At 36.7% G+C, this 19,306-nt stretch overlaps 2 protein-coding genes across 3 annotated transcripts in view; one reads left to right on the top strand and one right to left on the bottom strand.

Moving 5' to 3' along the window:
• The first annotated feature begins 318 nt into the window (after nt 1-318).
• gdf7 (growth differentiation factor 7) lies at nt 319-5,548 on the top strand. Its single transcript, XM_059520522.1, has 2 exons — nt 319-1,058; nt 3,990-5,548. Exons 1-2 carry the CDS (start codon nt 749-751, stop codon nt 4,955-4,957), a joined length of 1,278 nt encoding a protein of 425 aa, XP_059376505.1. The 5' UTR covers nt 319-748; the 3' UTR covers nt 4,958-5,548.
• Nucleotides 5,549-13,404: 7,856 nt separating this feature from the next.
• Nucleotides 13,405-19,306, bottom strand: part of ldah (lipid droplet associated hydrolase) — a 40,715-nt gene continuing 34,813 nt past the window's right edge. For both annotated transcript variants that reach the window (XM_059520520.1, XM_059520521.1), the window contains exons 6-7: nt 17,150-17,232; nt 13,405-13,815 (exon numbers count right to left, since the gene is read on the bottom strand). In XM_059520520.1, coding sequence (XP_059376503.1) covers nt 13,636-13,815; nt 17,150-17,232 — 263 coding nt within the window. In that variant the 3' untranslated portion in view covers nt 13,405-13,635. The remainder of the gene's footprint in view (nt 13,816-17,149; nt 17,233-19,306) is intronic.

The raw sequence follows: 19,306 nt of genomic DNA, 5'->3' as shown, positions 1-19,306 counted from the left end.
GTGGCTTTACAGTCATATTTATGTAGGTTGTATTTTTGGCCACAACAGTGATTTGATATATAGATTGACTCTTAAAAAGAAAACTACAATGAGAAATATTAACCCGAGTAAGAAGTGTGACAGCTCTGTTGCTCCTTAGCATACGTAGTCTATAAGAAAGGCAGTATTTGTACTTAAAAGCATGGAGTACTATTCCTGCAGTAAAAACGTATTTTACTATTAGCGGTTTTGTATTGTAATTTAACTTTCATAAACTTTGCACGTGTATTAGTTAAGTGTTGTCAACGGTAGATGGCAGTGCGCGCGCATTAAACGGGGTCAATTACGCAAAAGATGTTACAGCACGAAAAGCAACATTTCCAAATCAAAATATTGACTTCCAATATTCCTATTTTAAATTATTATGCTTATTTTGAAGAGAAATGTTCATAGCAAGAGAAGAGAAAATTCATAGCAAAGCAGAATAATCATTTTATTTTTTTTACTTTAAGCTAAGTTTACTATAATTGTATTTATTTAAAAATGACAAAATTGCCAATAATATCAGCCCACTCTTAGAATCCTGACTTAAAACACACGTTACCGCTTCCAAATATCTTTCCAAAGGGGGGCGCTATCTGAACACAGAGCAACAGGCATTCAGCGTTACTCACATTCAAGATATTAACATTATCTAAAGAGCAAAGGGGAGTTTCCAAAGTCATCAAGTCCATCCAACTTTGCCATTTTCGGCCAGAGACCACTGAAAATGACTCCCAAGAAGACTGCCGCTCCCTTCCTATGGGTTTCTTTTTGCTTTGGGAATGTTCTTGAGGCAGTGGTGCTGGGATCGGTGCCGTACCCCTCTGATAACGGGCTCCACTCACATCTGGATGCGCGCGGTCCTGCAGAAGCAAGCGCGAGCTCTCGGAGCGACTTCACATCTGTTCATGTTCCGTCTTACATGATCTCTCTGTACAGGACTCTATCGGAACTGGACCGACAGGGAAGCAACGGCAGCCAGACGCGCTCCAGGAGATATGCCAATACAGTGACCAGCTTCATTGACCTGGGACAAGGTGAGTGAGATTGATCCACCGGTGAGACAGACAGACAGATAGATAGATGGGTTGTAAGATGATCTGATTGAGGCTATCGGTGCGGATCTCATTCCTTCAGATTGGGCCTGAAATTTTTATTTTGATATATTATACTTGGCACATAAAATCATCATTTGTAATGAATGGCATAAGGTCCACGCATCATGCTTGTAATATGACAGCTGACACTGTAAGATGATTCATCTCGGTGTGACTGATAGTAAGACTTTAAGTTTATACATGTAGAGTATATTTCACACATGAAGTAGAGAAATTATCTGATGCTTTGGATATTATTATTATCGAATAATATTATAATTATTATATAATTATTAATCATTACAATTACGAACCTTTATTATTATCATTATTATTATTATTGTTTGCACATCATTATGACTCCAGAAAAGAAAAGATAAACAAATGGCAATAAAAAAGCATAATTTTGGTTTGTGCATAAATTGGAGAAATTTGTAGGTTTGCGTCAATTAGAATTACGCGGATAGCCTGACCTTTGGCCGTTCAACTTGTAAAGAAACATAATTTAGTAATTAAATACTCTGCCTCAGTGATGGATTGTTATAATGTAAATGCGCCATCCTATATGTACGGCTCAAGTTTAATTTCGTTCAGGATCATCTACTACTCAATAATATTTTCGAAATACATAAAATTCCCTAAAAGAAATATGAAGTCAAATGTCTCAAATTTCCAACATCTGTGGCAAATAAACTTCAGCAGCACCTTGAGCTTGAGCTAAAGTCTCTAAAACGGAGCACGCGGTCTTCCCTCCAGGTGTTGCTGATAAAGATAGAGAAACATTTTAATTTAAAACTTATGTTCAAATAAAGATTGTCACGTAAAATACAGGATTTGTGAAATATAGTATGTCAGCTCTCCTCCCGACCAAATATATGGAGATATGCGTGAAAAACACTTTTCTTTTCTTTTTTAGTGTTCAAAAAGGTTCTTCTGTGTTCGATAGCTTGAAGCGACATTCATAAATGGACAGGCCAGTTATTACATTTGAGGGCACTTGCCTTTGAATGATAAAAAGTGCACAATGTCACATTTGTTCAAGCTATTAAGGGTAATAATTAGCAATATATGAATTCCAAGCATTATATTTCCACTCATATTTTCCCATATTTTGCAAATAGTGAAGAGTAATGAAATTTTATTCGAATCCTATCAATTCTTATAAAGTAAATATAAAACCATTGGCATCACATTGGCTCAAAAAATAAATAAAAATGGGGCACCATGGTAGATACAACATCACAATTTTATTTAATATATTAACGGAGCAATGTAAAAAAAAAAAAAAAATTTTATATATATATATCAAAAGATTTAAATCACCTATTTTCTGACATTAATCTTAGACAGTTGGATGAGGTAGCAATCATTCTGACCAGTTCAAGTTCTAAAATGACCTGTGACGTGTTATATATAATATTTAATTATATACCTTCATATATACATCTGGTGCTTATGGGTCCAGAATTTTGTAGTTGGTTCAATGGTAATGTATTTGGTTTGAATATGAGTTGTTTCTAGTTCAAATCTAGCTTGGGAGTGCAGCATGGATTTGTGTAAAGATTGTCCTGCCAATGCAAAATGTTAAATGTAAAAAAACAAAAAAACTCTAAACTAAATACCACATAGTTTGGTGATCAAAGTATGACTGTGCATCGTCTGAAGCCAAAAAACAGCAAATACAGACACTAGATGTAGGACCAAGGAACTTGAGTCCCTGCCTGCCTCGGCTCTTTTTCTAGGTTATGTCATTGTTTAGTCTGGCAAGCGGATATTAGCTTTGAGGAGGGTGCTTTACTCTACACCCTTCCCCTCTGTTCACCTTTCATTTTTATAGCATTCCTTTATCTTAGAAAACAGATAAATATATAGTGCTTTTCTTTTAAAACACTTCTTTTGGCTGCTCCTTCTAATGTGGCACCATAGGACAGGTACATAATTTGTGGCAAAAATCTGTTGGCTCGAATAGTTTACAATTACCATTATTCTCAAGGATCTCTTGTAATGTAACATCAATAAAATATGTTCTAATCTGGCCTTGGGTTTTTGTGCAGCCAGTTCATATCGGAAGAATCCTCTTCATGTTTACCCCATGAAACTGTGGTCTCTGTATCAGGTTGCATAGTACTCTGGGTTCCATTTCTTGAACTGGATGTCAAGATGTCAACATTGAAGCTTGTTTTACTCTGAGTGTAAAGTCTGGTCTCTCTTAGCAAAGGTTGGTTCTGTATCCTCTCAGTCACGGATGAGACTGAGTACTGGATGTGTTCTTTTAGCCAATTTCTTTCTCCAGACAGAGAAAAGGAGAGGACAACATCTTCCAGTCAGAGATTTTGTTCCCCGCAGTGATTTCAAGTTAGCTGTGCGAATAATGAAAGACCAGTTCCAGTTCATGGTGGCCACAGAATACTGAGGTCCACCTCAGCTTGAAACGTTACCTAACATTTAATTACACCGTTAAGCCACCCACCTTTAAAATTTACTACATCCTCCTGAGGACATATAGTGGAAGGAGGAAGGCTGAGCATTTCCAATGTCCTGCCAAACCTTCTTCTCACTCAATCAGCGTAATTAGCAGATGCTGCCAAAGGCAGACACAGTCTGACAGGTCAGCCAAATGCTCTCCACCTGGTCTCCGTGAGCATGCTGCACCTCATGTTTGGAGAAATCATTCAGGCCCTTGAATGTTATTCTCATTGTGTAGAAAGACTGACAATTTGTGTATGCCATTTTCTCAAAAGCCATATGTAAGACCGTTTATAGTAAGGTGAGGAAACGCATTCGTATCTGCCTCTTGCTGCATTCATTCTTAAAATTCCTTCTTCTATTTCTTATTTCAATGCTAATCAATCCTTTTTCTTATACCTTCAGACGACCCTTCTCTGAAGTTCCACCAGCAGTACACATTCGACCTGTCAGGTCTCTCAAGACTGGACGAACTGATGGAGGTGGAGCTGCGGGTTCTGAGGAGGCCACCACCTGATGTCTTAAGTTTACTCTCCACTGGTGGGAACCTGTACCGACTACTCCTTCACACCTGCTCCCTCCCGGGATCCTCTAACCAACCTCTGCTCCTCACTTCCAGGACCATTGATCTTCTGGATATTGCTTCAGCCACATGGGACGTGTTTGACGTTGGCACAAGCGTGAAGACCCACCTCAAGTTGATCAGGGCCGCAGAAGGCAGCAGGCCATTGTGCTTCAGCATATCTGCTGTTTCTGATTCAAAAGAGGAGGAGGTGCATCCCGGCATGCTGGGTCTGAGCCATGAGGATCAGCAGACCCATGAAAGGGCCTTACTGGTGGCTTTTACTCGAGCTCGGAGGAAGGAGAACCTCTTTAGGGAGATCCGTGAGAAGATAAAGGCCATGAAAGGTCGTAAATTTCCTCATCCTGCACCGGAGCATGGTATTAAAGGTCACCCGAGACATCGGCGGAGGAGGCGGACCACACTAGCAGGCCGTTCTGGTGTAGGACCCGCAACAGGAGGCGGCGGTGGAGGAAAGGGTGGTGGCAGACGGAGAACACGTTGCAGCCGGAAGCCGCTTCACGTGAACTTCAAAGAACTGGGTTGGGACGACTGGATTATTGCGCCGCTTGATTACGAAGCTTATCACTGTGAGGGTTTGTGTGACTTTCCCTTGCGCTCACACCTGGAACCGACCAACCACGCCATCATCCAGACTCTCATGAACTCTATGGACCCGGAGTCCACCCCTCCCAGTTGTTGTGTTCCTTCTAAACTCAGTCCCATCAGCATCCTGTACATTGACTCTGGGAATAACGTGGTTTATAAACAGTATGAGGACATGGTGGTGGAGAGTTGTGGGTGCAGGTAGCAATGTGAGTGAGGGGTGACCTACCCCTGGACACTATCCGAATGCTGCCGCTGCCTCATATGCAGAGGCCTCATATGTGGGCAAGATGAAGGAGACAGAGCCCGTGAGATGGACAGTGTGTAAATGTATGACAACGAGCATGTGTGTATGTTCAGACGGCCACAAGACATTGAGTTGTGTTTCAGAAGTGAGCGGAGGATATGTGTGCTGAACATCTTCAAATTCCCTTACAACACCAAATAAACAACTCCTCAACGGAGAATAAGTGAAAACATAGGCTTTCCAGAAATTATTTTACACCCTGTTAATATAAACTCAATGATAGAGTGTTGAAGTATCCTTGCAGCAGCGGTAGAAATGTTGGTCCCGTTAAGACTCTGTCAGCGGTAGCACGCAACTATAACATGTATAACAGTTAAAGGTGCTTTGCATGACAGTCAGCTTATATTCAAGATGAAATAGCTAAGAAGAATTTCGATAGTGTCTCTGAAAATGTTTCTCTGTGAAGTCTGCTGGTCTTAATTAAATATGGCATTGACTGAGTGAAAGTTTGACTCCATTCTAAATCTAAGGGGTCAAAGTTTAGCTTGTTAGCATAATGTCATAACTACACCATGTGCTTGCAAAAAACATCTTTATCAACTGACAACCATTCAAAATAGCTGTATTTTATTTACATGTTTTACCAGAGCACAGGGCCTTCTTATACATGTAAAATTGTCATTTTACCATTTTGTCATAGCTCAGGATAGTCACTAGTAAAGGATTGGGCACTGTGCATGTGTGGTTTCATCAGCCAATCAGCATTGTCATGATTTCATTTTCTTGCAGCTTTGGAGTGATTAGTCAGTAGAAGTCAATAGTAGGGTGCGTCCTTTTTGGAGCTTTAGATGCTTTTAGAACCAACAGACCAATGTAATAAACCATAACATTGTTAAGCACATCATTTTATATTCTTAAAATAACATAGTTAATGCTAAAACTAAAATTAAGCTATTTGATGAGAATGAGAACCCAGGCGTTTTATGTTGATGACACCACATTTGGTTTCGGTCAGACGATAGAGCTGCATTATAGTACATGATGTGTACAATATGTGCAAGATAAATGACTTCATTGCATCGAGTGACCCAAGACCTTATTTTGTGAAAGGCATTGTGGAGCCAAAATCAAAATGATTGTTTTGTTTTATTCTGACACCAGATTTGGCTGTTTGAAGACTTCAGTGTTCACCTACATTTATGGAAAGGGTTGGTTTACTTGAGCTGGTAATTAGATTAGATTACTTTAATGTCATGTTTTACCATGGATTATCATACAGTACAAATTCACTGTGTTTCCTCAAATGCTTAATTTAAATCTTTTATTTATGAATGAGAGCCACAAGGTAAAAAAAGCCCATAATATAACAAAAACAAAAAGAAAACAAATTTATGCCCAATTTAAATGGTTCATCATTTATTTACCCTCATGTCATTCCAAACCTGTCTGATATATTTTCATTTAAACATGAAAGATGATGTTTTGAGGAATGTTCAAACTGTCCATAGACTTCCATTGTATGGACAAAAAAAAAAAAAAAAAAAAAATATATATATATATATATATATATATATATATATATATATATATATATATATATATATATATATATATATATATATATATTCCACAGAAGAAAGAAAGTTGGGGTGAATTATCTCCTTAAATTCATGTTAGTTTATGTGAAAGTTTTAGATAGAACTTCTTCTTAATGGCATCAGGCCACAAGAACAAAATTAAAATAAGCTTCTAGCGTTCATTAATCTCAGTGTCAGAGCAGAAATATTTGCCTGCTTACTGTTTATATAACATCAACTGTTTCCTCTATGAAGAAATACAAAGCAGATTTTTAATTCAGAACAGCAATTGTTTTTCTTTTTTTGACATTTCTCCATGGTAATTCCCCTCAATCAATGTTGGTCTCATTGTATGGGAATGATAATCACCCAGATTGTCCACGGTGGCAGTATGAAAGTTACATTCCTAAATCAACAGACCACAGAAGAATTAGCCAGAGCATCTGTGCAGTTCAGAACAATATAATGGCACGAAATCTGATGAAAAGTTCCTGTGTGGTTTTACGGTACATTACTGTCGTGACCGTTAGTTTACAAGCTTGTTGTTTTGATTGTTTGTAAGTACTTCTGCAGAAGTAAATTCAATTCACCCTTTCCAATTATGTTGAAAACAGTTGCATCTCTCACGGTATTTCTCGATTTCCCATTCAAATTGTGCAGAGCTGTTTTTGTTCTGAGGCAAAGTCTTGTTCTGCAGGACTGAACCGGACTGTTTGGAAAGATAAAGCAAAAATGAGATCTTCAACATCCATTTCAAACAAATTGATTTCATTTGGCCCAACAATTCCAATCGTATGTTCGCTTGCTCCTTAATCTAATTCCTCTCAAGGCAGTTTCTCCAAACAATCTGATTCTTTTTATAAGCAGCCTTTATTTCAGTATTGACATGATCATGATACCACACCTAGCTGGAAAAGAATAACATTAGGGGACGCCATCTTTGGTTCAAGGAGATAAAGCGGCATGAAGAGTGCTGATGCCGCGTCGGTTTTCGGAGGTCTGGAGGTTATCAGCTTAAGCGCTGCATGGGTTACCTCAGTTGTGCCTCGATATTTGACTAAAGTGAAAAGCCTCAGGAGACATTAAGTAGAGAAGGAGTTTCAATTTACTATGCCAAGTGCTCTCAGAGAAATGAATGCAAAGCCTGCAGGACTGTCATGGTTCAGTTAAGGGGTTTGGCACCCCTCGAATATACATGCTGATCAGTGCTAAGCAATGTTAACTTACCTTCACCGACATCTGTTTTACTTTACTGTACTTAAGCTGGTAAAATATATGTTGCTTAAAAAAATATGGAGGGGACCATAAAGCCGTGACTGATTTGTTTTATTAGAACAAAGGGTTCAAATATAAGTGTAAATTATTGTACACATGCCAAAGTGCTTTTCTTAATTTAATGCATTTAGTGTATTTATCTGGCTAAGAAAATTATCATTTTCTACTACAAAAATGGGAGAATGTCTTTTTTTGTTAGTGACTTTTTATTGTAAATGCACTGTGTATGTAAGAGTATGTATACTGTTAGATAAGGAAGTGTACATAATTCAAATGTAAATATCTGCAATATATTGCTTTCTTTTCTTTTTCTTTTGGATATATTGTTTACTGGTTTATATATTAAATAAATATATAAAAAAACAAATTGAAATTTAAAAACAAAATGTAAACACACTTAGTATCTTTTCACTCTTCTTCACTGTCATTTGTTGTTCAGATGATTAAAAAAAAAAGTGTATTGATGGAAAGAAAAAAAAAAAAACAGTCCCGCACTCCCGCAGCAAATCTTCTTTCCCAGACATCCACATGAAAGTCAACCCTCAGTGACTGTCTGACTCACCCACGGTTCCGGAATCATTGTTGGGTTTGTATTTTGTCTCATTTTTTTGCCAGCAAGTATTCAGGAAGTTTCCAGGTGATTGTAAATTCCATACAACACCGGGTGAAGAGGGGGATATGGTATTGTCAGGCGCTGGTAGGGGAGCTTTGCTGAACTCCAGGAAACACTAATGTGAGTGGAGGGTTGCTGAGGAGTGTTTTTTTTGTTTTTGTTTTTTTAATGAATGACTTTGTGCCCTGCCATTGAGCAAATGTCCAGAGAAGGTTATGATCTAACAGCAACTGGAGGAGATGGATCATCAGTCACTTTTATTACAATACCTCCAATATTTAAAAAGGATTAACAGAGATCATTTATTCAAATGCCGTCTGCTAATCTGTTTTTGATGGATAGCATAACTAATCTAAATCAAGGTCACTAATATTTCCTTTGCTGTGTCTACAGATACTACAATAATACACTATATCAAACAATTATTAGGGACAGAAAATAAGTGGCCTCTAACCAAGTCCATTTCTCCAATGGTTTTAAATGAGTGCTGACTCCCAAATATTTGAACAAATGCCTGGAGTCCATGACAAGAGGGGATGCAGTTTTTCTTTAAGAGAGGAAGGATCTTTTTAAACACGCTTGTTTCTTTTTTATTGAATCATGTCACAGTCACAATTGAGACCAAAAACAGCACTGTAGTGTCCAGACTTTGACATCTGTCCAGATGTCTTTTCCTGAGAGCCACTTTGGTCATATAAATTCTCATTCAGGTCAAAAAGTTGATAGACATTTTGAGATGGAGGAAATGATGAGGCTGTCATCCAAATGTTTTCTTGGCATTTGGAACAAATACAGTCTGATGCTGTAGTACTACTGGCCTGAATCTTTCATTTAGAAATCAAGGCTTAACATTTGAAAGTGGGTACTAATGCTATTTTTAAAGATTATATATATATATATATATATGACACAATAAATATTTTAAACTCAAAAAAGATTTTTGATAAGCTGCAATATATTGGTCATTTATTTATTTCTACATGATTTTTATTGAAATATTTGAAAACAAAGCAATCCTTAAGTTTAAAAGTCTATAATTTCAAAAAGTAGTGAAATGTCCATTGCGAGTGCATGTCTTAACTGCATATATCAAACAGGTTCATTATAAATACAAAGGGGGAACTGTAGGATCACATGCATTCATAACGGTTTTCTAATAGGATACATTTTAGTTTACACTTAAAATACAACTGTATAATGAAACCCATGTTCTTTCCAAAAGATTTGGGCATTTTACTATTTTATAAAGCTTTTCCAGAACTGTGAATCAGCTTGCCAAATTTTTCACACCTGTTTCATGCGTCCCTTCTGAATGTACGATATGCAATATGCAGCATTACATCGACCTTAATTATGAAACTAGCGCCCACAAAATACTAAAGACTCGTAAAGTAGTAACTGAAGCATTTCATGCACATGGTTATCAGAACTTTAATATTGGCTGAATACAAAGGCAGGTCATTTCATCAAACTCAGCATTGGCCGGCTTGTCTTATAGTGTGTTTTTCCCATTAAGATTTTCATACATTTCTGCTCATTGTATTTCACTTCACTTCATCTTCAAGCATATGATTCCACTATTATACACTCTGACGTTAATGTAAATACTGCATTTAAACTAAACTAATTCCCCTAAACCGAATCAATAGCAATGATGGACCACCGTGGGGGACAATTCTGGCTCTCTGTTAGTTACACAATCTGAAAAACATTTTCAATACTCCCGTGAGAACAGGCTTGTGGGATGGGATGCACTGTTTGCTTTTCCTACACTCACAGTTTGTGTCATTGTAGGAGAATGTGGGACCTGAATTATATATATGCATAGGAAATGGCCACAGTATTGTTGCTGATAATAAGAAAATACTTTTTTTGGTAGACAAACCTTACAACACCACCAAATACAGTAGGCTTACATAGAGTAGAAAAGATCTATTTCGGTTTTATCCCCAGATCAGAGTGTATCAGATGATGTTAAGTTGGTACAAAATTGAGAGAGAGGGGAACAAAGAGTAACTATTGCCATGTCAAAACAAAACATAACAAAAACCAGGGGAAAAGAAAGCGATCTATTGCAGATGATATTTGGCAGGAAAATACCAGAATATCTCTGGAATGATTCTTCATCACCACAAGAGAACCCAAACCACTCTGGAGACATAAAACAGTAAAGCTTGTTTGCTTTGCCACAATTCAATCCACCCGGGCAGGATTACTCCATTTCCTTCTATGAACTAGCCCTGCCTCCTGGTTTAAATCAAGGATAAGCAAATTAAGGGGCTTTGTCATTCTTTTTGAGAAGCCTGGAATGGAAGATTAAAGAGACCTGGGCTTACACGGAGAGTCCCGACTCTCCGAGAAAAGGGGAAACGGATCAGCTGGAAATATTTATTCTCCGTTTGCTGAGCCGCTTGGATGCACCAATCACTGCCAGAGCGGTCCACCTACAGGACGTCCTGGTATGAAGAAGACAGATTTCAAATCAACTGTTGGTGTGGAAGGGCCATGTGGCGATGCTTGTTGAGGATCAGTGTGGTGTTGTACCAAAGCCTGTCCCCATTTCTAAATAAATAGCTCACCCATAAATGAAAATGATGTCATCATTTAATGACCCTCAAGTGAATTAGAATAGCCACGTTTTGACATATACTTAAAGCACTTGTGCTGTTAAGCTCCAAAGTGGCAAAAAAGCACAATAAGGGCCAGTTCACACACTGAAAAAACTGTTGATGAAACCATTTTCACTTAGAAACCACTAGTAAATTTCATAAATAATTACAAAGAAATGGCAAAGTGATACATTGAATAAAGTTTCTTATAAAACACCAATAATCATGTACTATGTAATAAATAATCTACTCAAAAAAAGAAAAAACATTGTTAAAAGTGCAGAACACTACTTTGTTTCACTCTGTTGCTTTTATTATGCAATATCTGTAATTATTTTAACATGTGCTAGACTTATGTCTTTGAGATCGAGTCGCACCTCACTTACAAAAAAACGAGTAGAAATCCTGCCTTGATTTCCAGTAAACAACATTGCGCCTCTGCAGTTGGATCCTATGTTTAAATGCAAAAATGCATCTCTGTAAACAGACCCTAAAAGTATCACAAAAGTGGTCCAAGTGACTCATGCACTATATTCTAAATCTTTTGAAGCAGACTGAAATTTAGTTATTGACTCATATCAGCGGGCTGTTAATCGTTTCAACAAGGTTGAGACAATGAATTGAACTTGAGAACCCGAAGATCTGATTTGTAAACAAATCTTTCAAATGATTTGTTGAAAAGATCTCACTCAAAAGAATGATTAGTTTAGGAATTGGACATCACTACTTCCCTCAGGAATGCAGCGGGGGGAAATGGTGAATCTCACGCCTTTAAAAAAAAAAAAAAAAATTAATGATCTACATTTTGGTCTTAGGCTTTAGATTCATGCGGACCATTTTATGACACATTTATGGTGTTTTTTTCTAATTTTGGAGCTTGACCGTTAAAGTTCTTGTTAATTTTCATAAAATATGGAACAGGGTATGTGTCCCAAATATAAAGGAAGTCATACAGGTTTGAAACTGTGAGTAAATGATGACAGAATATTCATTTTTGGGTGAACTGTTCCTTTAAGGTCAGGAATACCATATCAAGTCAATTTGAGCATCAGAGTAAAATATGAGAGTTTTGATGTTTCAATACATTGACTGAGGTGGTTAGAGGACTGAATAATATTACTGGTCCCTGGGCTGTTGAGGTAAACTGTCAAAATATTTCACTTGGTAACCCCCAGGAAGCCACGCAAGCAGAGAACAAACCTACAGCAGGCTTTTCTTATAAGGGGCCCCGCTTTGGCTCCTCCATTCACCATTAACCAAACTCTTGGGAGGTGTCAGGAGCCAAGTTGATTCCTAAAGAATCCAAATAGATCTCAAACTAAGAGAATAGCAGCTTTACAGGTACAACGCTATTCCAAAGTTCTGCTGATGCCGTCTGGAAAATAAAAATGATCCAGGGGTAATGTTGAGGTCCATTCATATGGAGAAAGCTCAAATATGCATAATTTTCCAGCCTTCAATGAGGGTTAGCCAGAGCTTCGTTAAAATTCATAATTTTGTGGTTCTACAAGGTCCCAGTTCATTGCTGACAGGACCGTATTTGACCCGTTCTAGTACAGGCATTTCCTGCCATAATAATACAAGTTCACTTCAGACAGAAATAAAATCACATGTAACATGTTTTATGTGTAAAACAATTCACTGAAAAACCTAAAAGAATCATACAAGAGTGATATACAATGGGAAATAAATATTAAGCATAAGCAAAACCTCTTAACATACTAAAGATTTAAAATATTTTATACATAATCAACATTGTAATTTAACTGTATTAAATTAATATAGTAATACATAGAAGTACAAATGTTACATTTGAAATTTGCACACAAAAAAATTGACAAGTTTGTCTCTTAACAAGCTTTTATTGATTCAACCACAAATGTGTTTATTAACAATGGGACATTCTATGAACAGAAACACAATTTTAATATTTTGCGGTCTAAATAATTCTCTGTGTAGGTTGTAATATGCATTGTTTTTTAACCTTCTGATGTTATTGAATAATAATATAAAATCATTTAAATTAATTATAGAAATACATTTTCCATCAAGAGATCAATATCTTTATGCCAGGTCGTCATATATAAGAAGTTTCTTCTTATGTGAGCGGTCTGGTTAACTCAAGTTCAAAAGATAACCATGTTCCACTAAAATAAATAAATAATTGACTTGTGTCCTGCTCCACACCCCACTGCACATTTGTGTGTTTAGAAATCATTCCCATAAACATCACAAACAGACAATTACAATTTCCACTTGACAGAAATACAGCAATACACCGCATATTTTAAGGGACAAAATACACTTACACATATTTGAGAATCAAATAACCAGATATTTTACAATCATGAATATTTGAACAATAAAATGCCATCAATACATCAGTCATACAGCACCTTTTTAAAGTGTTTTGTTACAAGCATGATGCTTTGCCATGGAAATAGGTAATACATCTTAAAATATTGGTTGCATTAAAAAAACTCACACAGGGGGCTCAGTTTGAATACTTGGGTGGTAGAGGTTAAAGAGGAATAAAATGTTAATCTTGCAGTCAGAGCGTCTTCAATTATCAAAGATCCACTCTGCCGTCATGTTAGCCATTTCCTCCCCTGCATCCAGGACAAATGCATGCCGGATGCCCCTTTCACACAGACGAATGTCCCCTTCAGGGAAGTCTTTTCTGATATCATGGTAATACTGCACAGGGCACCAGTGATCCGTGGCTCCGTAGTAAAAAATAAGCTGACAGAAGAAAACAAAATCAGCAGAGCCGATTAAGACATTAACACGATTGAAGTTTCTTGTCATACTGTATGTGGGATTCACCACTATGACCATGTCTCATAACAAGGGCAGAACTAAAACAATATATACATCGAAAGGCTTTTCTGTTTTTCTGACAGCCACTTAAGCGAGAGCTAGTACCTGTATGTCACTGCTCGATAAAAACCTCATCTTTCATTTTAAAGGCACAATCTGTGATGTTAGAATAACAAAAGTAGCAGCCCTCCCATTTGATTTACATAGGAACTTAGACCACCACTGGAGTCTGCAGAATGCTGCTCCTTCATGTTCCTCAGCACACCTCAAGATGTCAGAAGTAACTAGAAGTATCAAATTATGAATGATGTCTTAGTTTGAAGCTCTAAAACTTTTTTTTTCTTTGTGAAAAAGAGTTTAAACTATGGATGTCAATTAAAACATTTATCGAAATGAATGGCATTACACACTAAATGACAAATGAGTGCATCAATCAATATTTGTTGAGAAAAGCCCCAATATAAACGTCCTTTGTCTGATTTAAAATACAATTGAAAAATATTTTTTAGACGTGACCCTGGACAACAGTCATAAGGATAATTTTTTAAAAATTGAGATTTATACATCGCCCGAAAGCTGAATAAATAAGCTTTCAATTTATGTATGGTTAATTTGGCTGAGATACAACTATTTGAAAATCTGGAATCTGACGGTAAAAAAAAAAAAATCTAAATATTGAGAAAATTGCCTTTAAAGTTGTCCAAATTTAGTCTTTAGCAATGCATATTACTAATCAAAAATTAAGTTTTGATATATTTACGGTAGGAAATTTGCTAAATATCTCTATGGAACATGATCTTTACTTAATATCCTAATGATTTCTGGCATAAAAGAAACATTATAGAATAATCGTTAATTATGACCCATACTATGTATTTTTGGCTATTGCTATTAATATACCCATGCTACTTATGACTGGTTGTGTGATCTAGGGTCACATATTATTATTTGTACTAATTAAGGCAATAAATTGACCGCTCTAGTCAAGATATAAACAGTCACATCTTTGGCAGATAAAATTCATCATGTGCCATAAATCTCTAAAGCAGAATAACTTAATAAATCATATAGAAAGGCTTTAACAAAGTCGAGGCACACTGAGAACTTCACAGAGGATCCAAATGGGAAAACAATCAAGATTGCGTTTCAATAAAACAAAATTTAAGAAAGATTGACATTAAATCCACTACGTCCCCTCGGACACCAGTGTGGACACTTGAAGGGTTTTTCTTTGCCGTAACCTCGGACGAACGGTGCCAATAACATCAATGCGAAAGGAAAAACCACCCGTGCAGATTTCTAAAGGCTATTTATTGGTGAGACTTCGAGAGCCATACACAATAGAAAGATCAAATTCTCTTGTCAACTGCTTTGCATGATTTCTATGACAAACTGCATAATGTTTGGCTTTTGCCGACTGTACCAGTTAATGGTGATGGGTTCTACATCTGTCGGCCTGATCGATTTCACCACAGCCCATAAATCTAATAGAGAAGTCAGATGCATGTGGTTTAAGGCTGAGAGGGGTTTAAACATATGACCTCCTGTCTTCACCTTCAGCTTTTTCGGAAGACAATTATTCTAGCATCGCTATTGGCAAACAAGACGGACTACGAAGCCGATACCAAAGAACGCCACATACACTGACAGCCATACAGACAATGGTTGTCAGAGTAATGGAAGAGCTTCCTTCCTCCCTCGAATTATGGGTGGGATGCACAAATCAGACCGGGAAAAATTAGACCGGTTTCCAGGCTCAAGGGATTTTCTGAAGCTTTGACAAGGAATTTGCTAAGTGTAACATTAGACACAGGTCTTGAGTATGCGACTCTTAAGAGCAGTGAAGATATCACCTATTTAACTGATGACAGAAATAGACCATCAGCAGCCCTATCCTCCTCCCTCTGCATATGTACGCAGTCTCTGCTTTGCATCACACCATGGTACTGAAAGGTACATATGGTTCTTCCGCCCATGCATCCGATGAGAAAACGGAAGGGTGGGTTGGAGGAACGTGCTTTGAGATCTTATATTGTTTGATTGGTTATCAGCTCTCTGAGGGTGAGTCAGTGTGGGCTTCATCTGTGTCTAACATGTTTAGAGGCTTCCCAAATCTCTTTGATCAGTGCCGTTAATATGTAGGAAATTAAGGAAAGCTGCGTCATCAAATTGTTCCAGTAAAAACAAACACCCGTGCATGGGGAACAACGCTGTTGGCAAGATACTGCACTTATTTGTTGAATTTATTACAGTCATCTTCTAGTTATGCATCAACATACCACAAACTAAGAAAATGGCCAAAAATATAAACAAGAACCTCTATTTGAAAAGGAATGCACAACATATCTTAAGCATATTGATTATCAGCAATTATTATTATTTTTTTAATCAATAACATTCAATTTTCCATATTTAATTGTGCATTACACTATTTTACATTTAGATTACCGTTGTAGTCATGCAACGCCCACTTTATTTAAACAATAATAAATGTGATATGTAGCAAAATAAATATGCAATGTAATATGTACATTATGATGCCTATGTATTTATTCAGAAAAAAAGTATTACTGGCCATTTATTAGCCACATAATTTTTTGATAATTTTAATATCACTGAATCCCTACCTAATTCTAATATTTATCTATGTTAAATATAATAATGTTTTTCCAGAAGAGACAGTGGATGTGTACATTGACTGATTAATATAGAGATCACACTTGTTTGACTTATGCATGGACAGTAGCTATGTTTCCATCCACCTATTTTTATGCACATTTTGGAATATCACATTAAAAAAAAACTGGATGGAATGCCAAGATGCACATAAATTCTAAAAATGCACATAAAAAATGTATGTTTTATTCGCAAATGTTTTTTTTGCAGTATTCCAGTTTCACGCACAAGTTAAATTTGCATCTTTGGATGGAAACATAGCTAGTGATAGTCTAATGCAACATTGCATGTAATGCACTGAAGGATACAGATGTTCTTGTATTAGACACAAATCAGTTCAAGACGGCTTGGAGTTTGTTTAAAGTCAATTGATAAATTTTGACACTTATTTCTATACTGTCAACAACATTTCAAATATTGTTTCTTCCTTCCTACGTGAAGAACCCAGTTCCCTTTAAAAGATATGTTCAAAATATTAATATAAATGTTTGTTATTCCAAACAAAGGCTAATTTAGAATTAGTGTTTTTGTTTTATTTACATCACTCATATTTACTGTTCAAATGTTGTGTGATCGTTACCTTGCTGAGGTGTTGACGTACAGTTGCATTGTCTCTTTCTACAACCAGTCTCATTTCTTGGCTTCCCATGTACATACCGTTGGCTGCAGAGACAACACCAGAGACAAACATGTAGATTAGCATGTTACAAAACTGTAATAAATCAGGTAGTGCAAACATAACTTAGTAAACATTTGCATAACATATCAGCCTCTGTGGGTTTACTAAACACGAAGTGTATCACAATAAAACACACACACACACACACACACACACACACACACACACAACCTCAAAGGCCAGCGCTCGTACAAACACAGAAACAGCAACCAGATCATGAGGATTACATCTGTTCCCATTCACATTTACTGGATGTACACTCCTACTAACAGTTTAATGGTGTGCAATGATGTCATTGTTTTCACGTTTAGATTCTTTGTGCTGAAATGATTTGTGTCTTTTGTGAATATCTCATACTGTGTGCCCCCAGTTTATGAGGTGTGTCCAACCTTTGGGCTGTATTATATATATATATATATATATATATATATATATATATATATATATATATATATATATATATATATACACACACATACATACATATATACACACACACATACACACACACACACATATATACATATATGTATATATAAGATGCCGGTTTAAAAAAAAAAAAAAACTTTTTTTCAAAGATACCACCAAATTAATCAAATTTTTCAATGCTGCATTTGAAAGAAACTACTTTTTTTTTATCAGGAGAGCTACTGTCATGCTGCTAAAAATGGAAGTTAAATTAGTAGCATTGCTACTTTTAGTTAGTTAAATAAAACTGCTCCACACTCAGCAGTCTGGACATCACAGAGGTCTTTCACACACATATCCCTGCTCAAAATTCTAAGATTCATGAGTAAATACAAGCTGCTTGACCTGGATGACCTTGGCAGCTATTCAGAGAGACTGATCCTGATCTTGTGCAGACTAAACGTTTGGCCAAGAGATGTGTTAATATCCTTTCTCATCAGGACATTCTTCACAGTGATGATTGTTCAGCCTCAGACTGTGGAGGAAGTGTGTACATATGTGTGTGTGTGTGTGTGTGTGTGTGCAGGGGGTAAATGAAGAAAGCATGTGTGTGTTGTGTGTGTATAAGGGAAAAACTCCTCAAATGACTTGCTTCCACTGAGTGAAGAGGAAGTGTGGGTATGATCACACATCCGCACGGCTTTAACGCTATAATATTAATCATGGCCTGTGTACTATATCATCCAGCACTGTTACCACATTTCACAAGACTCAGAGCTACATACTAAAGAGGGGGAACGAAAGGAGAGTAATCAATTTGATCCCTTTTTTAATGCAGAAAAACATGGAATTTTTTTTTAAAATAAAGTTACGCCATGTTTCATTAAAAAGTTCATTCTTAATGTTTAATTCAGCACTATATTTAATTTTACAGAGGAAATGATTTTTGGAAATGGGGAAAACTGAATGAAAGCCTTCTGTGCATGGGTTTTCCATTTTTCATTAGTTGTTTGCAAAAAGTATCCTAGATCTGAATATGCCCATTTTCCTACTAAATAGTTAGCAAAAAACCAGTGCATTAAATCACTATTAAGTCGAAATCCAAAGTATTCATAAAAGAATGAAAATACCCAGATCACGTACTGCTTGTGCCAAAACTTTACTGTCCCAAGAGGCATGGAAATGCTGAGCAACAATGACACAGCTGATGTCATAAGTCACAGACATGTTACAGAAAATACTTTATTATTGGTCAAGAAGTTAAATGAAAGCAGAGTTCATACTCTGACTGTACTGTACCGAATGAGGTGAGCTGCTGCTGCTACATTATTAACAATTTTCTCCCTGGTGGACAATAAAAGAAGAAAAAAAAATATCCCATATATAATAATAATCCCATAGATAGCGGGATAACAAGCCATATCTCTAGACTAGAATATCAAAGCTTGAAGTCGAAACGGAGAGTGCCAGTCATATTTCAAAGAGCTGAGTGAGAGAGACTCATGGCAGAATGTGTCCTGTATTCCCAGCATCAGAGAGATTTCAGAGTCACTTATGCGTGTTTGGGTTGGCTGCGTGTTTGCTTCTAAATAAATGTTAAAACTACAAGTATGCTTTCCTTAGCGTTTTGATGTGTGCTAAAGGGAGACA

Source organism: Carassius carassius, chromosome 32, assembly GCF_963082965.1.
Source record: "Carassius carassius chromosome 32, fCarCar2.1, whole genome shotgun sequence".
Taxonomy (NCBI): Eukaryota; Metazoa; Chordata; class Actinopteri; order Cypriniformes; family Cyprinidae; genus Carassius; species Carassius carassius.
The sequence above is the reverse complement of the archived record's forward strand: the minus strand, read 5'-3'. Positions and strand labels throughout refer to the sequence as shown.

Coding starts and splice junctions, on each gene's coding strand:
- gdf7 (XM_059520522.1), top strand. CDS start 749: ATGACTCCCAAGAAGACTGCCGCTCCCTTCCTATGGGTTTCTTTTTGC. Junction 1,059..3,989: donor CTTCATTGACCTGGGACAAG/GTGAGTGAGATT, acceptor TTATACCTTCAG/ACGACCCTTCTCTGAAGTTC.